General features: G+C 37.0%; 7 protein-coding genes across 16 annotated transcripts; 5 read left to right on the top strand and 2 right to left on the bottom strand.

Moving 5' to 3' along the window:
* Positions 1–2,641: 2,641 nt before the first annotated feature.
* Positions 2,642–4,668, top strand: LOC105160261 (large ribosomal subunit protein uL6z/uL6y). Its single transcript, XM_011077570.3, has 3 exons — positions 2,642–3,084; positions 4,113–4,235; positions 4,379–4,668. The coding sequence occupies exons 1-3, from the start codon at positions 2,710–2,712 to the stop codon at positions 4,463–4,465; spliced, it is 585 nt and encodes a 194-aa protein (XP_011075872.1). The 5' UTR covers positions 2,642–2,709; the 3' UTR covers positions 4,466–4,668.
* A 1,763-nt stretch (positions 4,669–6,431) lies between these two features.
* Positions 6,432–8,838, top strand: LOC105160260 (L-type lectin-domain containing receptor kinase VIII.2). Its single transcript, XM_011077569.3, has one exon. The coding sequence runs from the start codon at positions 6,573–6,575 to the stop codon at positions 8,556–8,558; it is 1,986 nt and encodes a 661-aa protein (XP_011075871.2). The 5' UTR covers positions 6,432–6,572; the 3' UTR covers positions 8,559–8,838.
* A 1,930-nt stretch (positions 8,839–10,768) lies between these two features.
* Positions 10,769–16,039, top strand: LOC105160259 (SPFH/Band 7/PHB domain-containing membrane-associated protein family). Of its 3 annotated transcripts, XM_011077568.3 has the most exons (11): positions 10,771–11,064; positions 11,496–11,708; positions 12,274–12,517; positions 12,612–12,761; positions 13,346–13,403; positions 13,507–13,599; positions 14,394–14,492; positions 14,756–14,847; positions 15,125–15,184; positions 15,276–15,558; positions 15,634–16,039. In XM_011077568.3, the coding sequence occupies exons 2-10, from the start codon at positions 11,500–11,502 to the stop codon at positions 15,540–15,542; spliced, it is 1,272 nt and encodes a 423-aa protein (XP_011075870.1). In that variant the 5' UTR covers positions 10,771–11,064; positions 11,496–11,499; the 3' UTR covers positions 15,543–15,558; positions 15,634–16,039. The 3 variants fall into 3 exon arrangements, with proteins under 3 accessions (XP_088735853.1, XP_011075870.1, XP_011075869.1); XM_011077567.3 differs by having other exon boundaries at positions 15,276–16,039; XM_088879727.1 differs by lacking the exon at positions 11,496–11,708 and having other exon boundaries at positions 10,769–11,064; positions 15,276–16,039.
* Positions 16,040–16,421: 382 nt separating this feature from the next.
* On the bottom strand, positions 16,422–17,069 carry LOC105160257 (uncharacterized). Its single transcript, XM_011077565.3, has 2 exons — positions 16,935–17,069; positions 16,422–16,836 (listed from the first exon to the last, which is right to left on the bottom strand). The coding sequence occupies exons 1-2, from the start codon at positions 17,067–17,069 to the stop codon at positions 16,639–16,641; spliced, it is 333 nt and encodes a 110-aa protein (XP_011075867.1). The 3' UTR covers positions 16,422–16,638.
* A 644-nt stretch (positions 17,070–17,713) lies between these two features.
* Positions 17,714–18,330, top strand: LOC148788461 (uncharacterized). Its single transcript, XM_088879728.1, has one exon. It carries the CDS (start codon positions 17,714–17,716, stop codon positions 18,098–18,100), a length of 387 nt encoding a protein of 128 aa, XP_088735854.1. The 3' UTR covers positions 18,101–18,330.
* Positions 18,331–19,594: 1,264 nt separating this feature from the next.
* LOC105160255 (TRP-like ion channel protein (Protein of unknown function, DUF599)) lies at positions 19,595–20,968 on the bottom strand. Its single transcript, XM_011077564.3, has 2 exons — positions 20,668–20,968; positions 19,595–20,422 (listed from the first exon to the last, which is right to left on the bottom strand). The coding sequence occupies exons 1-2, from the start codon at positions 20,827–20,829 to the stop codon at positions 19,805–19,807; spliced, it is 780 nt and encodes a 259-aa protein (XP_011075866.1). The 5' UTR covers positions 20,830–20,968; the 3' UTR covers positions 19,595–19,804.
* A 963-nt stretch (positions 20,969–21,931) lies between these two features.
* On the top strand, positions 21,932–25,616 carry LOC105160254 (Pentatricopeptide repeat (PPR-like) superfamily protein). Of its 8 annotated transcripts, none has more exons than XR_002286975.2 (4): positions 21,932–22,243; positions 22,608–24,587; positions 24,747–24,799; positions 25,114–25,616. XR_002286975.2 is itself a non-coding variant. In XM_020693398.2 (2 exons), exon 2 carries the CDS (start codon positions 22,642–22,644, stop codon positions 24,010–24,012), a length of 1,371 nt encoding a protein of 456 aa, XP_020549057.1. In that variant the 5' UTR covers positions 21,932–22,243; positions 22,608–22,641; the 3' UTR covers positions 24,013–25,616. The 8 variants fall into 8 exon arrangements, 1 of the variants encoding a protein (XP_020549057.1); XR_002286974.2 differs by having other exon boundaries at positions 24,725–24,799; XR_002286976.2 differs by lacking the exon at positions 24,747–24,799 and having other exon boundaries at positions 22,608–24,446.
* Positions 25,617–26,269: the final 653 nt, after the last annotated feature.

Here is a 26,269-nt window from a genome sequence, read left to right as displayed (position 1 = left end):
AATCATGGATGAAGATGAAAATGATCCTCAAACTATGGAGGAATGTAGACATCGAAATAATTGGAAAAGTTAGAAAAAGGTCATACAAGATGAGCTAGACTTGCTAAATAAGCGAGAAGTATTTGGACCAATAATTCCAATACCAAAAGATGTCAAACCTGTTGGCTATAAGTGGGAGTTTATACGCAAGAGAAATGAACGAAATGAAGTTGTAAGGTACAAAACTAGACTTGTGGCCCAAGGCTTTACTCAAAAGCCCGAAATTGATTATACTGAAACATATTCACCTGTAGTGGATGCAACCACACTTAGATTTTTTTTATCAGTTTATTAGTAATTGAACAGCTGCAAATGCAGCTCATGTGGTAACTACATATCTGTATGGGTCATAGGATACAGATATCTATATGAGAATCCCAGAAGGATTAAAAATGCCTGAAGCATTACAGTCAAAATCTCGTCATATGTACTCCATCAAATTGAAAAGGTCCTTGTACGGACTTAAACAATCAGGACGTATGTAGTACAATCGTCTTAGTGAGTACTTAATAAAGAAATGATTTTGCCATAATCAAATAAGTCCATATTTATTCATAAAGAGGACAGAGTCGGGATTTGTTATCATAGCTGTGTATGTTGATGATTTGAATATTATTGGATCTCCTAAAGAGATTCGAAAAGCAGCTGATTACTTAAAAAGTGAGTTTGAGATGAAAGATTTAGGCACTACAAAGTATTGTCTCGGCCTGCAGTTCGAACATACTAAGGGTGGAATTTTCATTCATCAATCGAACTATATAGAAAAAGTCCTTAAGCGTTTTCATATGGACAAAGCTCATCCATTGAGTACACCTATGGTAGTTCGATCGCTTGATGTTAATAAAAATCCTTTCCGTCCTCCAGCACATAACGATGAGATTTTGGGTCCAGAAGTACCATATCTCAGTGCAATTGGTGCATTGATGTATCTTGTTAATAATACCCGACCAGATATAGCATTTTCAGTTAATCTACTAGCAAGATATAGTTCAACACCAACAAAGAGACACTGGAATGGTGTTAAACACGTTCTACGTTATTTACGTGGAACAAGTGACATGGGACTATATTTTGAAAGGTATGATGATGCCAAAACAACCAAATTAGTTGTTTATTCAAATGCGGGGTATTTATCTGATCCATATAAAGATATATCTCAATCTAGATATGTATTCATGTATGGTGGAACTGTTATTTCATGGCATTCAACCAAACAGACTTTGGTAGCCACCTCATCAAATCATGCAGAATTAATTGCATTATACGAGGCTGGGCGTGAATGTGTATGACTTAGATCACTAATACATTATGTGCATGAGTCATGTGGACTGGAATTAATCGAGAAAAGTCCCACAGTAATATATGAAGACAATGCGGCGTGCATCGCCCAAATCAAGGATGGTTATATTAAAGGCGACAGAACCAAGCACATATTACCAAAATTTTTCTCCACTCACGAGCTTCAAGTGGAAGGCAAAGTTGATGTTCAACAAATTTCATCAAGTCAGAACTTAGCGGATTTGTTTACGAAGGCATTACCAACAAAGGTGTTCAAACAACTCATACGTAATATTGGTATGTGACACCTGAAAGATATCTGTTTCAATTGAGGAGGAGATTATACAACTGTACTCTTTTCCTTAGCCTTAGTTTTTATCCCATTGAATTTTTTCAGGCAAGGTTTTTAACGAGGCAGGATGTATATGATAAAGAGGTATGCATTCAAGGGGGGTATTATATATAACATGTACATATGAATGCATACACCTCTTCATATTCTTTTTTAATACCCATTATGTTATACCCTTTTGTATCCCCCATTATGATTTGTAATTATAATGATCTATGGTATATTTTGTAACCACATTTTTTGTGGTCTATAAATACCACCACGTATTTTATTTATAAATGAATTTTTGGAGTGAATAAGAAAGTTTGTTGGAGAAATACATATATTTTACTTTATATTCTATTAAGAGTGATAGGCCAATAAACTTAGAATTTCTCTAAGTTTATAACAATATATAATTAATATTTGTATTCATCAATAAATTATTGTATAGTAGTTGTGATGAGAAATTAATTACATATTTTGATTAGTAATTAACAGTGTTGTGTAGGAGAATAATAAATGAACCCATCCATCGTCTTACTATTTTTACTTTTAGCTACTACGCACCATCATCTATCATATTCATCCTTCTATAAATATAAAAATATTATTATCAAAATGTTAATGTAATAAAGTTACGTTGATGTTAATATTTTTTATTCAATCGCTAACGCAAGTAGATCAAGTGTAAATAATGATTTTTTAAAATAGGCGCGTAAGCATAATTATAAAACTCGTTTGGAGATTAAGTATAATTTTATATTTTCAAAGACCGAGGGTTTAACTGTAATTTCAAAACCTACTTACGTTTAAGGAGGCTTCTGTCTATTTGGGCTACCCCATTCAAATTTGGCCCAAAATCATAAAATATAAAGGGAGTTAGTTTTGGGTCCAATGACTGTCAGGTTGTTACTCATATTTCTAAGCCCAGTAGCATCAGGCCTTCTTATGCCACTAGGGCTTTGCCGCTTCGTATAAAATTGTTGCTCGCCTTACTCTTTGCCCCGAACAGCACACACTTCACACAGTTGGGAAGACGACATAACACCACACAAAACATGAAGACAATTCTCTCCTCCGACACCATGGATATTCCCGACGGCATCAAGATCACTGTCAAGGCCAAATTGATCCAAGTCGAAGGTCCCAGGGGTAAGCTTTCGCGTGATTTCAAGCATTTGAGCCTCGATTTCCAGCTCATTACCGACGACGCTACCGGAAAGAAGAAGCTCAAGGTTGATGCTTGGTTCGGTAGCCGGAAGACAACCGCCGCCATTCGCACCGCCCTCAGCCACGTTTCCAATCTCATTAATGGCGTTACTAAAGGTTACCGCTACAAGATGCGCTTTGTTTACGCTCACTTTCCGATTAACGCGTCTATCACCAATAGCGGGACCGCCATTGAGATCCGTAACTTCCTTGGCGAGAAGAGGGTGAGAGAAAATTATTAGCTTTTTTCTGCTGCATTTTCTTCATTTTTCCTAGTTTTGATGTTTGACTGTGAAATTTCCTCCTTTTTTTGCTCTATGTATGTGGATTGGTTCTAATTTGCTGAATTAAGTTGTTGCTACGGTCTGTTCTGTTAAGGCCTGAAAGACAAAATTATTTTTTCTTATTTGTTTTGAGTCCTAGTGCCAATCATAATCGCTATTGTACACGTTGAGGTTACTAGTTGTGCATGAACTTGATATTATTATATTCAATCGTAACATTGGATGACTGGTTTGACTGAAGCTCTTTTATTGGTTTAAGCTCTTGTATGGAACATTTTTCAGTAGGATTGGGTTTTGCTGGAGACTAAATGAAACATTTGTTGTAGGAGTTTCATTGGTGCAAATGCTTACTTGGAACCACAGTTTCTATGTACCAGTTCACTTTGTATCTTCTCTTACTAAAAATGATGATGGCTGCTGTTAAAATGTTCAGGAAAGTTCTTTAACAAAAGTTGAGTATATAGGTTATTGATCATGGTTTGACATTAGCTTATGTATGTACCTTTTTAGTTGAAAATTGCTTTGCCCTCTTTGGCAATCCTAATACATTTTTTGAGGTGCAACAATTGCTTAAATTAGGTATCTGTATGTCAACAAAATTAGAGGTCTGTGTAAAAGTGATATTTAAAAGCTTTGATTGCTTTTGTTAATAAATTTAGTGTATCGGTTTACTTGTGCAAATCTCTTGATGTTATCTGGAACTTACTCTTGAAACATCAGAACTCTGTCTTTGGTAATATATTTCATATACACAAGTATGAAACAAGGACATAATAGTGAAGTACCTGTTTTTATATGTGTTTGCATATTATGCTAATCATTTTGTGTACAAAATAGCTGTTTTGGGGTTTTGATCCCATGATGTTTCTCATGTTTGGCAATTAGAGTTGCCTGAGCATGATCTTGTTGCTTAAGCCATGTTTAATTGGGGCCAGAAGTGACAATTTTCCTTTTGCTCTTCACGCCAGGTGAGGAAGGTGGATATGCTTGAAGGGGTTACAGTAGTGCGATCTGAGAAGGTTAAGGATGAATTAGTTTTGGAAGGGAATGACATTGAGCTTGTTTCTCGATCTGCTGCCTTGATAAATCAGGTACTGCATGGAATCCTTATTTCTTCTTTTCTCTAGAAATGCTGTTATTTGCTGGTACATATATTGTATATCTGATTGGATGTTTGATCCCCAGTTTTACCTTGCACATCTTACACTGACTGGTGTCTATTTTATTTCAACAGAAATGCCATGTAAAGAAGAAGGATATTAGGAAATTCCTCGACGGTATCTATGTGAGTGAGAAGGGATCCATGGCTGAGGATGAATGAGTAGTTAAGCTGTAGGATTATCCATACATGGTTTCTTTATTTCCTTGTGATTCTCTTCTCTTAATTAAGTTTATTTGCTGAATTCTCATAGACATTTTTAAGATGAATTTACAATTTTGTGATCCAAGAGCTGCTCAATGACCTGGATGGCTTGTGCCTTTTTCCTCAAGTTCGGAATCAATTTACATATTTGCAGGTCCTAATGTTTTTTTATTTGTCATGATATGTTTGTGCATTTCTAGAAAGTTGCAGTATCCTCCTTACTTTGTTTATCATCCGCTCTAAAGCGTATGATATAGTTTTAGATCCAGGAGTCTTAACTCAATTCATAGTTAGTGTTTTGTCTGAGAAATCTGTGCCATGCCAATTCATTCAATCTTCTTAGTAGTCTAGTAGATGGGTCAAACTTGTATGTTATTAAGCTGAACCTGATTTGGCTTTTGAAATTATATAAATATGGACCCTCGCACTAACAGTAATGCATATGCCCTTCTGATCCAAATCCCAACCTTGATGACCGAACGAACAGACAGATGTGTCCTACTGGGTGCTCCCTTTCCTTCCTTATTATCAAATAATAACAATTAACAATGATGTATGTGTGGAATGGGAACCAGACCCGATAATTGTGTTTTTAGACAAATAGAACAAACATTATGATGCCACGTGAGTAAAATTGCAATTAGTCCGCTCTCACATTATATTATCCTTATTTATGTTAGTTCAAAATTGATCTTATCAGGCTTCCGCAATAATCATAATCGTTTCTATCATACAAAAATTCTTATAGATGTATGTATAAATAATAATTATGGGGAGGTGCAAAATGAGAATTTAATGTGTGAGCGTGATGTTGATTTGGTGCAGTATCACTTTCAACTCAAAATACTGAAATGTACTCATGGCCATACCTAATTGACTAAACAATAACATGATTGGTGTTGGGTTTGTCTGTTATCTATGGTCTGCTATGTTATCAGGACTGCAGAAGCAGCCAAAAATCGTCTCTTTATGAACCACTCATACTTAGCCACAGATTATACAGTTCCGATTTGGTTTAGTTTGGTTTGATTTGTTTGCCTCTCCATTATCTCTATTTTTATTTCCTGAAATGGGTATTTATTTTCAAAAAGTAAAACTGCTCATGTTCTTCTTTGATAATGCAATTACTTTATAGAAGAATACCAGAAAACTAGATACCGGTAAAAACAGGGATTATCAAACTTAAGAAAACCTACCTCCGGAAATACACACACACACACACATTCATGTCCAGATTATCTTTCTTTTCTTTTTTGTTAAAAAGGAAATAGAAAATATTTTTCTAAAAATATGCAAATAACATCTATTTTATGCAATTTGTATGTACATATTAAATAATAAACTACAAAATTTATAGGGTTAATTATACTTACACTTCCTCTAAAAATATGAAATTATACTTTTCTTTCAAAAGTTTCAAATTATACTTACATCATTTTGCAAATGCACTGAATATACCCAATTCTCTTTTGATAGGATTTGGACGAAAAATGTATACGCTATAAAAAAGTTACATAAATTTTTAATTTTATCCCTCACTTAACATTCTCATGTAATAATTTTTTACTTAAAAAAAAAATTGTAGTGATATTAACCTCACTTTACGTGCACCCACACACACACACACATATATATATTATTTTTATATCTTTATAAGTACAAAAATATACATAAAAATATTAAATAAGGGGCAAAATAGAAAATCTATGTAATTTTTTTTTTTCTGTTACCATTTTGTTTTTCCCTTCAAACCCTAATGGAAGAGTGATATTTGTAAAAAAATAAAAAAAATTAAAAGGAGTGTAAGTATAATTTTAATTTTTTTTAAAAAAAACATAATTTCGTATTCCTAGAAATTGTGTAAATGTAATTAACCCAAAATCTGTAATATCCAAACTGTTTTTAATTTTTTGATCTATCAAACTGTGTTGTTTTTATGTTACAATTTAGAGGATGGAATCTGCAGGACCAGTAGTTTCCCTGGCCCCTGCTCCTTCACTCAAGCACCCATACAAGCTCAAGAACATTACTCACTTCTCTTCCCTTGTTCTCCTTCCCAGCCATCATGTTTTCTCACAGATTTCTCTTCAATTCTCCTACTCATCTTTTCTTATTACTCATTCTTACCACAAACTCAGCCGAATCAGCTGACAAGAAATCCCCCTCCGGCCCCGAAATCAACATCACCAAGCGCATCTCCTTCCCCGATTTCAGCCCCAATAATCCAAGAATAATCAATCAAGATATCACGCTCTTAGGCAGCGCAGCAGTCTCAACTGAAAATGGCTGCATCCATATCCCAGAAACTAATCTCCAATACTCTGCTGGTAGAGCAATCTTCTCATCTCCGATCCGCATATTGGACCCCAATACCCGAACCCCTGCCTCTTTCACCACCACTTTCTCCTTCCAAATCAAGAACCCGTCAAACAGTTCCGGCTATACTTCTGGTGGGCTGAGTTTCATCATCGTTCCCGATGAGTTCACAGTTGGCAGGGCCGGCCCCTGGCTCGGCATGCTGAACGACGCCTGCGAGGATGAATACAAAGAAGTTGCTGTCGAATTCGATACTCGCATGAACCCGGAATTCGGCGACCCGAATGATAATCATGTAGGCATCAATTTAGGCAGCATAGTCTCTGCCGCAGCTGTCGACGCTTCGGGTTTTGGGGTTCATCTCAATGACGGCTCAGTTCATCGGGCTTGGATAACTTATGATGGGTCCAGGAAGTTCTTAGAGATTTATCTTGGGCCTGATGGAACAGTGCCTCCTACTAGAGCTATTTACTCTGGTAATCTTGATCTTTCACCTTATCTAAATGAATACATGTTTATTGGATTCTCGGGTTCAACAGGACACAATCACACACAGGTTCACAGTATATGTTCCTGGAATTTCACTTGTGTTAGTAAGGCTTTTCTCCGGGTTCCTTCGCCTGAAAGCTGCGAAAGTAAGATTACATTGGAAAGTTATCATGTTGTTCCCAGCAAAACGCCGAGCAGTTTCTATATTTTTGTAGCTGTAGTTGTGCTTTTGCTGGTAATCATGGTTAATCTGTACTTCAACGGCAAGAGAAAGGAGAAGAATGGTTCCGATGAAATCACGGTGGTACCAAAGGAAAAACAGCGGCTGAGCCCTCCAAACAGAGCCAGGAAATTCAGTTTAGCTGAAATCTCTTCTGCTACACGGGGCTTGGGCGAGTTACAAATTTTGGGGAGTGATGCTAGAAGTGTAACATATAAGGGCACGTTGTTAAACGGATGCAATGTAGCGGTGAAGCGTTTCTCAAATAAGTTCTTCAGCTCGCTTGCATCAGATAGGCGCATATTGATTAAAGAAGTGAAGGCAATTGGCAAGATTCGGCATCCGAATTTAGTCTCTATGAGGGGATGGTGCTTTGATCGTCAAGAAACTATTGTTGTGTATGATTTTGTGCCCAACGGGAGTCTTGATAAGTGGCTTTTCGGGTTTGGAGTTTTGCCTTGGACTCGACGGTTTAAGGTGGTGAAGGATGTGGCTGAGGCTTTGAGCTATCTGCATTCTAAGGGTTTAGCTCACAAGAATGTGAAAGACAGTAGCGTGTTTCTTGATATTAGCTTTAGGGCACTCTTGGGCGATTTCGGGTTTGTTTTGTCATCAATGGAGTCGACCCGTTTTGAGTCATTGGTGAGTCAAAAAGTAGACGTTTTCGAGTTTGGGGTTTTGGTATTGGAAGTCGTGTCGGGCCGGGGGCGGAGGTCCATGAACCCGGGGGAGCTCGACTTATTGGATCTTGCATGGGGCATGCATGAGAGTGAGGAGAAAGCAAAGCTGGTGGATAGGAGAATGGGTCCGGTAGTGAACCCGGATCAAGCAATCCGGGTGTTGGAAATCGGGTTGCTGTGCACGTTGAATGACAACAAAGGGAGGCCAAGCATGGAGGAAGTGGTGGAGTACTTGAATCTGGAGAGACCAATACCCGAGTTACCGCAGAGTCGACCCGTTTCTCTGTTTCCCTACAGCAGCACCACTGGGTTATGCAGTGGGTACTCTTGTACTCCATTCAAGTGAGGCCAGGTGTGGTTGAGTTTGCGTGGTGAGTTAGGCTTCCACATGAAGTAGACCACACCAAAAATCACATTCAATTATTTTGGAGCCCATAAGAAGGAGTTGGATGCGACATGAGTTCATCTCAAATCAATTCTTATGTAATTGGTCTGTAGGAATTATAAAATAAATGTATTCCAGATTTCATACTTAATTAAAATTATTGATAGATATGATGTATATATGTGCACATTTCCTTAATTTTAGAAAGAAAAAGTAAAGGTATATTCTTGTAAAGTTTTTATTACAGAGGAGTTGCACTAAAAGTTTTCAGACTTATTATACAATAATTGTTTGTTACTTATTTACTAATAAATAAACATTGAAATTGTAAGGATGCATTTATTTTTCATTTTTCTCAGCTGTAGTTGGGCAATAAAAAGGTGTTAGGGTTGTACATCATTTTGGTAAATTGGAGTGGGTTTGGGTATGTAGGTATATTAATGATTAGGGTTGACCTCATCTTCATATATATTTGAGTCTCGCCCTACCTTACAACTCAAACCAAATACACAAATATATATATATATATATATATAATAAGGGCTGGCGCTGCCATCCATTAATAGTGGATGAGATGCAGGCAGATCAAGTAATTTATTTTTAATATTATACGTATATTTGCACCGTGAGTTATATGCGTATTAATTTACATCTTTTTATTCCGAACAGTTTATCTGGCAGCCATATGACATGAACTCAGATGTAATTATGGCTTACACCAATGAATTGAACCCCCAGTTGTGGAGATCAACATGTTCATTGATATTTTACGCAATAGTTGAAATGCATCGTCCCGAATGAGTTCTTCGTCAATTCGGGATGAGGCAAAATATTCCAGAAGCGACGGATACCCGGGATATGAGCCTCCATCAGATCTCTTGTAAAAATCACACGGACGCAGATTGGTACCTGCAACACATACAATATATCACTAGATGACAAAGAAGATATGATAATGTTGTACAGAGGCCCACCCATTTTCAATAGAAGGGAAACAAAACGAGGTTATTGGGAATGGTAATACAACATAATAAGAAATTTCGTGTCGTTATCTACCGATAGACGTGTAGAAAGCGGGTACCAACTTGGATAAGCACCTATGTTACAAGTTGTGATACGTTGGTATATAATATTACATATTTTATTTGAGATTTTGAGCTCGACTCCAATTCGAAATTTAGCTCAGTTTTAGGTGATATTTATTATTTTTTTATATATTTATATTTTTAAATCTTTTATATAATTAATTTTATATTTAATATTTAATCAGTTTGATAATCTAAATTGACCATATATTATAATTATTAATCAATATCATACATTTTATTTTGGATAATAATAAATTATGGTACTTTTATTTATACATTTGATTTTTATATAAAAATAAATTTAATCAACAACTTAGTAAATTATAATATTTTTTATAATTAAAATTATTATAATATCTTTATGTTATATTTTAATATATATTTGTATTATGTAATACATTTTTTAAATTGACAAGTAATTCACGTATGATTTTTTATTATTTATAAATTTATGTCAAAATTTAGTAATTTCTATGAATTAAACTAATAATAATAATAATAATAATAATAATAATAACAATAATAATAATAATAATGATGATGATGATGATGATGGTTGAACTTCTAATTATTATTTTATTATATATAATGAGATTAAAAAGTTTAATCAATAATTACAATATTTTAAAATCTAGACACCTGATTCATACGAAATTTAAATATATACAAGATTGTGTTCATTAAATCATATCAGACGGTATGATTTAAAATCACATGGTCTGATTCAATGATACACCATCTTAAATGATTACTCTTATGATTCGAGTACGATATCTCGACATCCGTATATCCAATAAGTTTAAAACTTTACCAAATGTATTTTTCTATAAGTTTTATCATGTCTAACGGTCTGATCTGAATTTTGATGGCTCGATTAACCCATATTGTTTAACAATGTAAAATGATAGTTACATTACTGTTATACTAATATTTATAAGTATATAAATTTTGCAAATTGTGAATATATATTAATTTCAATTATATCTATATAAAAATTTTATTATTCGATCTCATGATTTAAAATAATAATAATAATAATAATAATAATAATAATAATGATAATAATAATAATAGTAATACATCACTTTCTCTCTCTTGTTCTCGTCTTCTTCCTCTTTCTTTCTCTCTTTCTGTTTCTTCTCCATTCTTTTTCGCTCAATTCTTCCCCAAACCCATCTCTTAGATCCCTAACCCCAAACTCACGGCAACAAGGACGGCAGGTCGGCAACGAGACCGGCGACAAGTACGGCAACGAGTACGGCTTCCATCTTTCTCCTCTCATTTCTTCCCCAAACCCATTTCTTAGAACCCTAGTCCCAAACTCACGGCAACAAGGACGGTAAGTCGGCAACAAGGACGGCGACGAGTACGGCTTTAAGGTAATCCTTCTTTCTCTGTTGCATTTTACTTGTTCTTCTTTTTCTTGGGTTTGGGTGTTGTTTTAGCATCTTCTTTAATTCTTTTTTTTGGGTTTGGGTGAGTTTTTAGGGAACTATGATTTGTTTAATTCTTGTTGTTATATTCCTTTCCAGCCTTAGTTCCTTACATTTTTGTTTGCTTTGAGAGTTGTTTGTAAAAGAGTTGTAATGTTGTAAGAAGACCATTATCAATTAGTAAAATTTCTGATTTCTGAATTCTGCTGCAATGTTATTTAAATTTTCTGGAACAAATTCGAGAGCTCGAACTAGAAAATACTGTATCGAGCTCCACTCGTTGCGAGCCCTAGACATTAATGTAAGTATTGTGGGTTTTACTAGGGCTCAGCCATTTTTATTCTAAATCCCCTCAATTTCTTCTCTTGTGGAAACAGAAAAATGAATATCGTCAAATCCATTTCTCTCAACAAGCTTCGCACCCTGAGAAATCTCCTCGCAGCCCAATCGGCGACTACCTCCCGCACAATCTCCACTGCTCCTCCGCCGCTTCTCCATCAACCTTCCAGTCGCGGTGCGCCGGCCCAACTCCCTTCCCCATTCTTTAACACCGTTCGCCACATACGCCACCTGCGGGACCCTAGCACTAGGTATTTCGTACGGCATTTCTATCATTTTTCTCGGTGTATTGACTGATTTTACTGCATCTATTCATTTTGCGTGCATTTTGATCTATTTTTTTATTGTTGCTGCTGAATTAGCAATCGAGTTTTCTGTGAGATTTTTTTGCTTCAAGTTACTGATTTGTTTGTCGTGTTTATCTATTTGTTGTTTATTGCCTTTTGCTTATTGTTGATTTGCTGCTTCTTACAGATAGGATTGCTATTGCTTGCATAATTCATTACAATCTATTATGCGTTTAGTTTTTTCGTCATTTACCACTTTATACAATTTCTTTGTGTCTCCTTTCACTTGTGATGTGTTCTTATTGCTAAATGCTAAAACCAGTAGAGAGACGAGCCAAAAATTTCAAAATCAATAAAACTATGTAAACAAATTCATTTAAAGGGTTAAAAATATAAAAAATAAATTAATAAAATAAAATGGCTATGAAGTATTAGCTGTAACTAAATCCTTAAGTAATGGATTCATAATGTAAAACTTGCTTTGTAATTTGTAGATAATCTGATAAAATTGATGCAACTTTTGGTGAAGGTATGAGATCCCGCCACCAATGAATTGGGGGATCCGAATTGTACCTGAGAAGAAGGCATATGTTGTTGAGCGATTTGGGAGGTATGTGAAGACATTGACTCCTGGAATCCACGTGTTGATTCCATTTGTTGATAGAATTGCTTACGTGCATTCATTGAAAGAAGAGGCAATCCCCATTCCCGACCAGTCTGCAATTACTAAGGACAATGTCAGCATTCTAATTGATGGAGTCCTCTATGTCAAGGCACGTAGGCTTAGTATATGATGTTGGTTGACATGAATGTGAATACCTATCAATAAACTTTTGAAATTTTGATATATTTCTTTTGAATTTGCAGATAGTGGACCCAAAGTTGGCATCATATGGAGTTGAGAATCCATTGTATGCTGTGATTCAGCTTGCACAGACTACCATGCGAAGTGAGCTGGGTAAGATAACTCTTGACAAGACCTTTGAAGAAAGGGACACTCTAAATGAGAAGATAGTGGTGCGTATTTTACATTGGTATATAAATTAGATTATTCTTGTGTTCACCGTTCACTAGGAATGTTTATGGTTGTTATGTATGCCTTGTTTACACTAGTTTATATTTAAGTTCTCCATTGCATAATATACTTTTATTTTTTAAAGAAACTATAACAACAGGTGGTTGTGGATTATATATGTTGACCGTACTTTGTTGAAGTTGCTATCTTGTTTTCATAACCAAGCACATTTTCATAGTTGATGCAGTTCTGAACCAAAACTAAAATGAGGTCATTAAATGGATTTGAAAGATATACTCATTACTCACACTTGTATGTTGAGATCTTGAGTATTTCTCTTATATTCTTCAGTGTTCAAGATCCTTGGACTCAATACTTAGAGATACTGTAGCTGAGCACCATAGAACATGTGTAGCAATTGGGCAGATGATGGCACCTTTTATTATGTGCCATTATACTTGATTCGTGTTATTTTTCCTTGGTAGTTCATTTTGCATTGAAAGTGATTTGCGTATCCTCTGACATTCAGGTAGTTTGCAGCTTTATTTAGACTTTGGATTGAGTATCTTACATGTGTTTGCTGCAGATTGCCATCAATGAAGCTGCAAAAGATTGGGGCTTACAATGCCTTCGTTATGAAATAAGTGGGTAAATTCAATTATGAAAATATTTGTTAGTTTGGTTTAACAACCCCTTGGGGTTTCTGCTGCATCTTATTTATTTCTAAGACTGTGTTCACCAAATTAGGGGATATATCTCCTCCCAGAGGAGTGAGGGCCGCGATGGAGATGCAGGCTGAAGCAGAGCGTAAGAAGAGAGCTCAAGTTTTAGAATCTGAAGGTAATTCTGCATCATTTAGTTTAAATTGGTCACCATTACGGACAGCTAAATCTCAGACCCTACTAAACACAATTTACTTTTTTGATTGTATAATGACAATCTTATCAGCGGAGAGACCCCTACCCGGGTTTTATATATACGTATTGGAGTAAGTACACAGTGAGTGTGCAGCCCAAATAAGTGAATTGCGTGTTAACACTTAATATCACACTTAGCATTTGTATGCCAGTAAGATTCCTGTAACACGTGCACACTACATGATGTTACTGAGCGGCAAGCTCCAGGCATTCAGGAAACGCTTTGGTGAGGAGAAATGGTACAATATCCAAGGACATTTACAGTTATCATAGCTCAATGGGATCTATTTGCATAAGGAATTGAGGCATAAGAGCTTACATATTCCAGTTTTTCTCTTGATGCATGCAGCAGATAAATATGTGGATAGAATTTTTAAGTTTTGAGTTGGAAGCTGCGAATGATTGTGTAAATAAGGCTATTGGGGAACAATAATAAAGACAACTTTACCATCATAAAGAGGACTCCAGCTTGTGACATTTAATAAGGAAATGGACACTTTCAATTATTTTCCCACCATATTTTGATGGCCTTATAGTTTTCATAGTGGTGGCGATGAGTTAAGAATTTCCATTGAAGAGTAAAAATATTTACTGTATCCTTAGCTGGCCCAGAATGAATCTTTGCATGCTATGGCATGGTTTAGAATGTATCGAAGACGATCCAAACCAGTGCATGTTCAGCCTCTCTTATATTCATTTGATTTATGTGCTGTACAGGGGAAAGGCAGGCAAATATTAATATTGCTGATGGCAAGAAGAATGCAGTGATCCTTGCATCAGAAGCTGCTAAGCAGGATCAGGTCAACAGAGCTCTAGGTTGGTTATCTTGTTGGAATGGTTGTTAGTGGTATAACCTTACATGGTTTGGTGTTTTGTCCGCAAGAAGTTGAACGGGAGTAAGCTAGACTTGTTAGTGGACGTTTGTCCACTAATTTTTGCCATGATTTTTACAAGATTCTATAAATATTAACATATGGTTTGTCTAGGAAAGTCTAGGTTTTTTGCTTTTAGTTTTTGTTCTGAAGTTGAATATTTGGATCCGTTAATCGTTCATTTCCATTGAATTTATGTTATAACAGGAGAAGCAGAAGCTATCCTTGCTAGAGCACAAGCGACTGCAAAAGGAATTGCTATGGTGTCTAAAGCCCTCAAAGAAACTGGGGGTGTGGAGGTGAGGTTCCTCATCTCTTTATATTGTTTTCAGACACCTAGGATTTCTTTTTATTTATAGTTTTTAGTACACTAGTCTCCCTGTTTATATACTCTTTGGGAAAGAGAGTAAAAAAGGACCCCATTTACATGTAAGCTATTTCTAAGTTTCTGCAGCATACAGAAAATATGATGAAAGATATTGCTCAGTTTGGAAAATATATAATATGTGGACTGTAAGCTAGTTCTTTGTTACGCATACGATATGCATTGATGACAATTATGCGATGGATTTGCAGGCAGCAAGTTTAAGAATAGCTGAGCAATATATTCAAGCCTTCAGCATGATTGCGAAGGAGGTAAAATCACAGACCTAGCTTAATTTCATGTTTTATCACTGTTATTGAGGCAAGAATTTCAAATGGAACTTTGTTTTCTCCATTCATCAAGGGAACAACGGTGTTACTCCCATCCAGTGCTTCCAACCCCGCCAATATGATGGCCCAAGCTCTTGCCATATACAAGAACATGATTGGCAAAAATTCTGGCAAGGGGCTTTCTGAGGGTCCTGAAGTCGGATCAGCAGATCACACAAAAACTGATACTCTATCTTGGGAATCTGGTGATGAGAGTTCCACAACTGCCCAACCCGCTAGTCAAGATCATCTGGGTGAACCTGTTTTCTCCCTACAAAGCCCAAAGAAGGATCTGAAATAAGAGAGAAGATGAAAAGGTGATTGATTACATATCAATGTGGAAAAAGGAATTCTCTGTGGTATTCTAACTTTAAACACACATGTGGTAACAGTTTGTTCCTCGGGAAAGCATATATGAAACTGACAATTGATGAGATAGAAAGTAAATTCGTGGTAGCCTATCCTCTGCGAGTAGAGTTGCTATGTAGCGGCTCATTGAGGTTTTGAGGAGACACTAAAAAATGGGAATTTTGCATGTGGATTGCTGATGCTCAAAGTCAAGAACGGCCATAGAACATAGTGTTGTCTTTCTTACAGTTGAACGTCTGGATTGCTAAACCAATCATTTCTGTAAGTGCACGGCTGTTATTTTCAGAATTGTTATATTTCGTTCGCTTAGAAAGCTTTGTTGGAAGTAAGTGATACAAGGCGTGAGGTTTTTTCTTCTGCTTTAACTTAGAAACATGTGGAGCTGTTGACAATTAAAATAAAAGGTCATGTTGTCATTCTTTTTCTTAATTTGCTGTGTCAGGCACTTCATTTCTGCATATTTGCTCGGTAAACAATTCTGGTAGCTGCCAATTTGTAATATGTATGATGGAGAATATGCGTAAATGAATGACAATTGAAGGTATTCTTAATATTGCTAAGAATTACTGTTGAGTGGGCGTGCAGTAGAGACAGAGAATGAGCTTTGTAGTGTGATACATACATGCTTTAACTTATATCATTGCATTATTTTCATTTTCCTTTCTCCCTTTCCTTTTATCACCATTGCAGAATGAGCAATGCGGTGCGCATCTCGCCCACAGAAAAATAAGACGCCAACCAACCAATCTTTCTATGAAACTGAAAACATGCACGTACCATCCAAAAAATAAAATAAAATTAATGAGCTTAATACTACAAAAACAGAAATTTTGATTTATTTTTCAGAATTAGTACATGTTATTTTTGAGCCTCAATAATAAATAAATAGTGATAAACATGAAAAAGGACTCCATTTTACCCGATTCTGAATAATGCAACAGAAAATAAAAACCTAGCACGTGCCTTGCACCACTTCTGTTAATCTGTCCTCCTTCCGGGCAGCATCATCACCCACTGCTGCTAGGCTTCTAAGCCGCGGCAACCGTTGTCTCCTCTTTCTTTTCCTCCTTGGCCTCCGTCACTTCCTGCGCCTTGCTTTCGGCCGGAACAGCTTCTAACTTGCCCGCTACTTCGGTTTCCTCCGCCTTCGGGGCCGCCGCCTGAGGCTCTTCAGATATATCTACCAAGGGTTCTTCCTTCTTAGCCTCATCTCCATCTTTATTCTCCTGAATGAATAATCCATCAAAATAGAAACATTCGTAAACTTAGATGAAAATCAAACAAATACCATAACAAATTGCATTTGAACACAAGGGAAAGTTACTTCTGGAGCAGTCTCAGCCTTGGCCTTCTCATCAGCCTCCACCGCCTGCGCATCAACCGCAGCTGGTGCTTCGACAGGGGCGGGCGCCTTCAGCTCGGCGTCCAAGTCTTTTGGTCTGCTTGCACAACCTCCCATGATTCTTAATTAAGCGTGCTGAGAGGCTGTGCAAGGATTAATGCAGGTAACTCGGGACGCCGAACGCTTTTCTCTTCTCTGCAATGCACTCTTTTTTATTCTTGTCTATTACTGAGGCTGATGAAGAAGAGAGAACGCAAGAGCTTATATAGGGATTGGAGAATGCTTCTTTACCAATGAGTTTTGAACAATTTCAGACTCGTTTGTGGACAGTTTTCGCTGAGGCCGTTTTCATGGGCGCGGCATAGTTTTCGTAGCTTTGACTGAAATTGGGAGGAGCCCTTTTACTCGAAAGTTCGTTTTGATATTTGGAGATTGATGGTCGTGGGCTGTGATATAGGTTTTATGCATAAAAAAAAAAAGAAACCAAGAAACAAGAAAAACACACACACAGACAAACCGTAGCATTGAGGCGGAGTCTACGGACAGGGTGGCTCGTCTAGAATTCAGACAGGAATGACGTCGCGTCGCAGTTCGGTTCCCTAAAAATTTTGATTGGTCCGTTGTGATAGATGTACGAGTGAAGTGTACCAAGAGATATGAGTTCAGGAAGTCAGCTGATGCAATAAGAAGAAGGTTGTGTGGTATCTCTGAGAAGGCGAGCTTTAGCTGTAATACATAGTTCTTTCTAAAGCTCGCCGGAGATGCAAATATTCTGCATCGAACCATCCTCCATATTCATCCTCACCGTTATTTTCTCCACCATGTTCCTCCCCACCATCCGATCAAACCCCAACATCCTCCTATTGCCCTCTGAACAGCAGCATCTAGAGAACGACATCTGCCCATTGCGTCCCGAACCGAGTCTCTGCCCCGTCAACTGCTTCCGGCCCGACCCGGTATGCGGGAATGATGGCACCACCTACTGGTGCGGGTGCGCTGACGCCCAGTGCGCTGGGGTCCGGGTAAAGAAATCTGGGTTCTGCGAGGGGGGCAGTGGCGGGTCGGGCCCTGCGGGTCAGGCTCTTTTGTTGGTTCACATTGTTTGGCTCATATTACTTGGGGTGTTTGTATTATCTGGGCTTCTTTGATTGATTGAAGGCCCTCCTTTTTTCTTTCTTTTTTGGGGTTCTAGTGGATTTGGGTTTACGGTACTACCCCCACCCCCACCCCCACCCCCACCCCCTCAAAGAAGGGGATGAGTAGATTGTAACTTTGTATGTTATTTTAGTTAGGCAAGTAAGATTCAGATTGTTTAGTTATAGGGAGCATAATATTTGTATAATCATTTCAATTCATGTACTGTATTAGTTTTTCAACATATAGATATATATATATATATATTTTTTCATTGACATCTACATAACATAAATGTTCTCTTAATTAGAGGGGATCAATGGTTCATGAATATATGCATAAACCTCGAGAACTAGTTTAATATATGAGATCTTACGAGTGGCAAATAAATGAAAATCTGTGAGCAGATTAAGGATATTAATTTTTAGAGTTATTTATAAAGAGCTCCTCTAAAGTTTATTTTGATTTTAAATATCATTTTATTATTTAAAAATTATAAATAACCCCTGAAATTAATAGTCTTTTAAATAGTACCCGTTACAATGAGTTGTCACAAAGGGTATTTGTTAGACAATCATTAATCATATTTATAATTTTTAAACAATGAAACAATATTTGTAATTATGATAAATTTTAGAAAATATGTTGTAATTTATTCTATTTTTTTTAGTTAAGACAATATTATGTTTTTAAATAGTCAGTTGAGGGTTATCTTAAAAATGTAGTTAATAGTATAATTAAACATATATATATATATATATTTAAAAATAATATTGTTATTCTTTTCTGAAAAAATAGGTTGTAAATGTTTTTACTTTGTCCTTCTTCCTTTTCCCCTTTTCCATTATTCTTGTGTTGTTTGGTTCTGTATTTGTGTTTGGTGCACAAACTGAACTGGGAAAGAAGTTGCTGTCAATGAATTGCTTATGGGCGAGGGGTCTGTAGTGTTGGTATTTGGTGGGCAAGAGACGGGGCGCATATTCAGGTGGTGGTTGAAGTGAAATGGACGTGCAATGAGTGCGTGTATTTTGGGCCTGGTTTACCATCAGCCTACTGATGGGCCAGCTCCACGTAGAAGGCTCTCATCTTTTGATAATTTTGCTGGATCTTCTGTTTTCCCACCCCACCCTAAACCTGAAAAATGGAGAATATTGGGGTGGGGGTGGCATGATATCTTCTGAAAGTGAAGACAATTGTTGTATTCTCCAATTCCCACCTCATCACCACCATTTACAAGTTTGTAACTAAGAGTGAGAGGAGGAAGACAAGTTGGAAATGATGTCTTTTACATTCCCACTCCCCACTTTTACTACCACATTTTTTCTTCCTTTGTTTCCTCACCATTGTCTTGAGTTAGAATTTGTCACATTCTTCATACCCTTTTATGCGTTATCATAGATTCATTGACACACGCCTCAAGAAAGATGCTCCTACCCTATTCATCATGATATTGACTAAGGAGAAAGAATATAGTTTGTAAATTGCAAATGAACTACTTATGCAGATAATTTAACCAAAAACAGAGGATTCTGCTGCCCATCGCTATGATCCTATTATGACCGCAAACATCAAATTCTCAAAGTACAAAGTAGATATTAATGATCAGTTTATCCCAACTTGAATTGAATCTCAGTTGCTCTCTACCCTAGCTAGTTGATTATTGCTTAGTGTTTCTTCACAACAACAATAAAAACACTCGTCTGCTAGCTACTAATGAATTAAACACTAACCTCCCCCTCCTCCTCCTCCTCTTCTTCTTCTTCCTCAATATTATCCCTATCCCTTGAGTAGCTGATTCCCTCTGCTTGTGGAGCAGAAAACACAGTTCCAGACCCAAATGTGAAATCCAACCAATACAACATAAAAACCATCACAACACTGCAAACAAACATGGGTATGGGTCCGAATATCCACAGAAACAGAGGGAAGGAGAAGTAAAACGCCCTCAGCCCCAACGACCAGAAGTAACTCCCCCTGTTCACTGTTCTCCCCACGTACTCTGCCGTCACACAGTCTTTATAGTAACTATCAAGATTCATTCCCATTTTCCTCTTGCTTGGGACGTTGATGAGTATGCTTGCATGGCTGTAGTACCTTATTGATTGCACATTCAGCAAGAATGCAACTAAGAAGCATACCATTATTGAGAAGAACTTTATGGAGGATCCCAGCCTGCTGTTGTCCCCGAAAACCGCCCCCACTGGCCGGTGGTTCCCGCCGGACATCAGGACGGCGATGACGGAGCTCAGCATGATGGCTGTCGACGCCAAAAGGGTCGACGCCATTATGTTGTTTCGAAGTGTTTGTACTGCTAGAACTCCGTTCTTGGATGTGTCCTGCATGTATTCTCAACAATATTAATTTATTCAAATTATTACAATTATTAAATTTTTAGTTGAGAAATTACTAAAACTGATTTATCTCTGTTTGTCTAACAAACTCCCCCAAAATCTGAACCCTAAAAAGAATGCATCAGTAATTTGAAAAAGAAAGAGTTAGCATTGAATTCGTCATTCATCCATATGATAATTAAACAAAATTAGCTAGTAATAATTAAATGAATGAAATGAGTATATAGAACCTCCATCATGGAGCGAACCCAGAGACGGCGGTTGATGGCGTTGAGACCGACAACGGTGGTGGCGGGATGTCGGACGATCTGGCGGAGCAGGCAGATGTGGTAAGCCAGCATCATCAGAAGCCCAAGCGGCACCAATACATAATCAAGAATTCGTTCCTCCATATGTTTCTAATAAATGAATGGAAAGAGAAAATCTGGAAATACGATCATTATGCAAATGAAGAAAAGGCTCTCGCTTTCTCTCTGAAATAATAGTGTGCATGCGTTTTAAATACAGTTTTTGGGGGTGTGGGTGTGGGTGTGCGTGTGCGTGAGAGATTCAGAGAATCCAAGTACCACACGGATTAATGAAAATACATACATTAATTATGCGTATGTACACTCTTATACATGTAATGCCTATCTATTTTCTATTTCCTCTAAAAGAAAAAAAAAAAAAAAGGAATTACACAATTAAGATTTTGCAATTTATTTTAGGTATACTGTACGTCGTCTCTTAGAAATGAATGTACGTATGTGTGTATATATATACGATAATTATGGTGGTGCTTCTTCATCATATATCTGTTATAAGAAAGTAAAAATAGAAAATGCGATTATCTGAATAAAATACATTTATTTATTAACACATACCTATGAGTGTATAAGGATAGGTACAAGTTGATTACACATACCTATGATATTAATTCTGAAATTTGACTTTCTTGTGCTCTACATTTCAGCAACTGCTGACTTTCCAACAAAATAAATCATTTCCCATAAAAATGAATTTGGAAACATCACATTTAATAGAAATGTAACTGTAAAAATATAAATGATTTGTTTTCTGAATCAGAATTATTAAAATGCAAGTAGTGTATGTATGTTTTGGCATGAGATGAATTAAGCATCTGATTTTATATTAATTACATTAATTAATGATGCCATTATTTAATTATTACTGCCTGCGTCTTTAAGAATGCATCTCCAAAATGTTTGACAACTACTACGTATTCTCTCATTTCTTAATTTATTTAAAATTAATTAATTTTAAATTCAAAGATAGGTAATTCTCCTTTTGTTTTTCTTAAGATGATTGGACCGGGCTTATATTTTGTATATGGAATGGGCTGAATTTATTACAATGAGGCCCATTTGAGGGCCCAAGTTTCCTAAAACTGCAATTTCAAACTTTAAGATAGATTTCTGATTGAAAATTACTATTAGCACCCTTAATTTTTACGAAATTGACGAGAACACCCTCCTTGGAGTTTCTGGACCAAGTCCCATTTTGCTCGTTGAAGTTTCTCCATCTAAACCTATCTCCGATTGTCTCCTCTTCGTTTCTCTCTCTCTCTCTCTCTCTCTCTTCAATTCTGCCATGTTCCATTCATATCCTCTCCACTTGTGCTCTCGATTTGGATAACCTTATGTTACTCAATAGAGGAAATCGATACAAGTTTTCCGATGGAGGAACAATGAAGTGGAGGGGCGGCCGACTCATTTTTCTCTGGGCGTATTTATCATCAGTTGCATCCAACTGGGCTCTCGAGAAGCACCACTCCTTTGAGGCAGCTGAAGCTGGGCGTGAAAGAATGTTAGTGTTTTTCTATTGGACTTTCCACTTCATTGATTTTCTTCTCATGTTTTGCATTTGTTCCGAGACATTTTTCGGAGCTTGTTTCTAGTTTTTGACATAACTGAACAAATCTTGCTCAGAATTAGCTTTCTGCAAGCAACCTGGGACAAGTTTTCAGTTTGTTGAATTCGTGTGGATGCAATTTATTGCGTCTAATTGCACCAAACCAACATAGAGTTGGACTGATTTTAAGACTCTAATTTTGCACCCTATATAAAGTGTTTAGATACGTGTTTCTTTCAGTTTTCACCGGTATGGAAGAATTTTTTAAGATTATACGAGAAAAAACATAAATATAACCTCACTTTTGCCCTCTTGGCAGGTTTGCGATTCTGATACTGAAAGTGACGTGAAGAATGTTTCTTAGATTATCAACTAAGTTGTTGAATATATCTATAGCTTCTCTTTGTAGAGCCAAGCAATTGGAGAAAGCGGAAGCTGCTATAATTGATGCTATCAGATTGGGAGTATTACCAGATGTTGTGACTTACAACACTCTGATAACTGGGTATTGTCAATTTGTTGGGTTCGATGCAGGTTACTGTGTTATTCACAGAATGAAGGAAGCTGGGATAAATCCAGATGTTGTTACCTATAATTCTTTGATGGCTGGGGCCACGAGGCTGCAATCGTTATCCAGCTGTCTTGATATGCTTGAAGAGATGCTTGAAATGGGAATTACTCCTGATGTATGGAGTTATAATACATTGATGCACTGCCTTTTCAAATTGGGAAAGCCTGATGAGGCATACAGGACTTTTCATGACATTCTTCTAAAGAATATTTCTCCTTGTCAAGCGACATTTAACATTTTGATTAGTGGACTTTGCAAGAATGGCTACATTGACAAGGCTCTATTGTTATTTAGGAATTTGCAGCGGCATGGGTATATTCCTGAGATAGTGACATATAACATTCTTATCAATAGTCTATGCAAATCAGGAATGTGGAAGGACATGATGAGGCTCTTTGAGGAGCTTAGGGAATCAGGTCATGACCCAAATGCGATTACTTATACCACAGTGATGAAGTGCTGCTTCAGATGTAAGCACTTCAGAGAAGGACTTGAAATTTTTTTGGAGATGAAGAGGAAAGGATATGCCTATGATCTGTTCTCCTACTGTACACTTGTTGGTGCTTTGCTGAAGTCAGGCAGGAGGCAAGATGCCAATAATTGCATAGCACACATGATTAAGATTGGGTATGAGCTTGACATGGCATCATATAACACTTTAATTAATTGGCATTGCAAGGAAGGTAAACTAGAGAGTGCCTATAGCTTGTTGAATTTGGCTGAAGAGAGGGGACTGGACTGTGATAAGTATACTCATACCATCTTGATTGATGGGCTCTGCAAGGCGGGCAAAATTGATGCTGCACAGAGGCATCTAAACCATATGAAAATGTTGGGATTCAATTGCTTAGTTGCTTTTAATTGCTTTATTGATGGTCTCTGTAAACTCGGTCATCTAGATTATGCACTTAAAATTTTTCACTCGGTGGATGTTAAGGATTCTTTTACCTATTCTTCCTTGGTACACAACCTTTGCAAGGCGCGGAGGTACCGTTTGGCTGCTGAACTCTTGCTATCTTGCATTAAAGCTGGCATGAAAGTTCTAAAGTCAGACCAAAAGGCTGTTATTAAGGGTCTTACTCTTACGGGCTCCAAGAGGGATGCCAAGAAATTTGAGCTAAAAATCCGGATAGCCAAGTTGTTGCACTATTAATCATTGCTGTCTATGACTTATGGTAACATGTTGTACGTGTCGCTGCATGGAAAGAATTAGCATGGTTCACTACCATGATTAGAATGGACCTTTTGTTGCAAAATCCATCTTGTTGTGAATTCTAGTCGATTTGAAGTTGCCATTCCTCATGTGCACCTTATGCTGAGTCTAATTGTTTGGAAGATTACTCCAGAAAAGTTCTGCTCAGTGATGGAGTTTGTCTGTATCTCCGGTGAAGAGCGGGCTGGTTTCTTTGCTTTTTGGATCAAACTTTTTCTCAATAGATCTCCAGTTTAGCACAGATCAGTAACATGACTCAAACTTTAGATCTTACCTGGACCATTTTTCAATTTCGGTCCTGGAGTCTCATTCAAGTGAAATTCTCAAGATATAGGTACTGTAGCGGCATGTGAAACACCGTGCATCTGACAGAGGTATAAATGCCTCCTAAAAGTGGAAATTCTATACTGTCTGTCTCCGGAAACCCTTCTATTTCTAGCCTGGTAAGACAGGCTAGATATTGTATAAAGTCGACCAAGCATGAATGTGGGTTAAATTTTTCATGGATGAACCAGGTAGCAACTCTTTTCTGGATTCTTCTGAGCTAGGATATAGAGTTCATGCATACGAAATCTCATTAGTTCGGAATTCTTTTCTTTTCCTTTTTGTTTAGACTCATTGATTCTTCTTCCTTGTACTTTTTTCATAATAGCTGTAATTGCTACTTACTGCAGCCGTATGTGGATGATACTTGCAAAATCTGGTAAATCTAGTTAGTGTCTGCAATGTAAGTTCCTGCATCTAATTTATGAAGTAAGTTTAACCTCTATAGCATTTGCTCATATGATGTATGACACACGTCCCAACTGCCCTTGGAAACTTCAATTCACATAATGCACAATTGTTGATTTCCGTGTAGTGAAATCTATTTACTGCCGTAGAATCGAAATGACTATGCCCATATCTTATTAGCTCTGATTTCCTACAATTACAAGCTTGTTTTCGCTAACAGGAGTAGGAGTTAGCAGTTACTATTTAATTATTTGAGAATTTCAAAATCAATGCAGTTTCTCTCCACCTTTTTCATTTTTATCATATCAGATGCACCTATTCCAATTTTCAAGAGTTCATCCAATGGCTAAAAGCAAATGGGGCCAAATTCATCAAGCGGCAAGTGAAGGCAAGATTGAAGACGATATGCTGCAATGAGTTTGTGAGATGAAGATTTGTTTCAGTACATGAAAAATCAGATTTTCGAAATTGAGGAGTTTGCCTGAGTGTGCCGCTTGAAAGAAACGTCAGAGCTCAGCAAAGAACTGCCAAAAGCCGGGAAAATAAAACACCTGTAGATACCTGCATTCCCTTCAATATGATTTCAGGGAGTAATAATGAAAATATGTAGCGAGTAATGACTGTCTTTCTAAGCATTAGATCAAGAGAATTACTGTAGTTTTCTATTTTGCATCACTGAAACTGGCGATACATGTTTCTGATGACAAGTTTGCTATAGTGGAGTGTGCTAGCATCAGACAGTATGGTCAGGTGTAGCTTGTAAAGATTTATGATTGTCGTAACTTCTACAGTAAGATCTCATAGGTTTGCCATGTTTCTTTAGTATCTTGTTTATAAGCCCTTTCAGTAATCAAAGAGCACAGAGCCGCCCCCCCCCCCCCCCACACACACACACAGAGGCAAGCACAGAGAGAGACACTGTATAACTCACTTAATGAGATTAGCAATGCCACTTGATTTGGTGTTATTGTGCGACAGGGACATCTTGTCATTTGTTTTCCATGCAGTTGCTTTGCTGCCTAAGGAGAGACTCTACAATGCTGTTCTTTGTCATGTTTCTGTGATCTTTATCAATAGCTGTATTTATCTTTTGTGTTACAAGATTTTAGCAGGTGAAAATGAAGTTCTAAATCCATCAGTTTCCCCTTTTCGTTCCGCCTATGGCGGCTGTTTCTTTCGGCAGGAGTCTTCCAATTTATAGTAGTCTGACATTATGCAGTGTGCCCAAATGAATAGCATCAAACAACCTCGTAACGGATGTGACTAAGATTATAATGACGGACTATTATTATTATGATGCCATGTCTTAAAATCCTCAACCAACCTTGTACCAAATCTTGGTCGATGATAATGCAAGTATAGGTAATGTAATAACTGGCACCACTCTGGAATTCCCTAAAAAGGAAAGGAAAATGGATAAGTACAAAGTGCAAATTGTTTGATATCATCATTCTGATGACAATTT

The sequence above is a fragment of the Sesamum indicum genome, linkage group LG4 (assembly GCF_026168435.1).
Source record: "Sesamum indicum cultivar Baizhima isolate 11 linkage group LG4, ASM2616843v1, whole genome shotgun sequence".
Taxonomy (NCBI): domain Eukaryota; kingdom Viridiplantae; phylum Streptophyta; class Magnoliopsida; order Lamiales; family Pedaliaceae; genus Sesamum; species Sesamum indicum.
This window is presented reverse-complemented; position numbering and strand designations above follow the sequence as displayed.

Bases quoted from the DNA above. Each gene is read 5' to 3' on its own strand.
- LOC105160261 (XM_011077570.3), top strand. From the start codon at position 2,710: ATGAAGACAATTCTCTCCTCCGACACCATGGATATTCCCGACGGCATC. The intron at 3,085-4,112 runs GTGAGAGAAAAT...TCTTCACGCCAG, and splicing joins ACTTCCTTGGCGAGAAGAGG to GTGAGGAAGGTGGATATGCT. The intron at 4,236-4,378 runs GTACTGCATGGA...TTATTTCAACAG, and splicing joins CTGCTGCCTTGATAAATCAG to AAATGCCATGTAAAGAAGAA.
- LOC105160260 (XM_011077569.3), top strand. From the start codon at position 6,573: ATGTTTTCTCACAGATTTCTCTTCAATTCTCCTACTCATCTTTTCTTA.
- LOC105160259 (XM_011077568.3), top strand. From the start codon at position 11,500: ATGAATATCGTCAAATCCATTTCTCTCAACAAGCTTCGCACCCTGAGA. The intron at 14,848-15,124 runs GTGAGGTTCCTC...ATGGATTTGCAG, and splicing joins AAGAAACTGGGGGTGTGGAG to GCAGCAAGTTTAAGAATAGC. The intron at 15,185-15,275 runs GTAAAATCACAG...CCATTCATCAAG, and splicing joins TCAGCATGATTGCGAAGGAG to GGAACAACGGTGTTACTCCC.
- LOC105160257 (XM_011077565.3), bottom strand. From the start codon at position 17,069: ATGGGAGGTTGTGCAAGCAGACCAAAAGACTTGGACGCCGAGCTGAAG. The intron at 16,837-16,934 runs GTAACTTTCCCT...TTATTCATTCAG, and splicing joins AGGCTGAGACTGCTCCAGAA to GAGAATAAAGATGGAGATGA.
- LOC148788461 (XM_088879728.1), top strand. From the start codon at position 17,714: ATGCAAATATTCTGCATCGAACCATCCTCCATATTCATCCTCACCGTT.
- LOC105160255 (XM_011077564.3), bottom strand. From the start codon at position 20,829: ATGGAGGAACGAATTCTTGATTATGTATTGGTGCCGCTTGGGCTTCTG. The intron at 20,423-20,667 runs GTTCTATATACT...GAATACATGCAG, and splicing joins GGGTTCGCTCCATGATGGAG to GACACATCCAAGAACGGAGT.
- LOC105160254 (XM_020693398.2), top strand. From the start codon at position 22,642: ATGTTTCTTAGATTATCAACTAAGTTGTTGAATATATCTATAGCTTCT.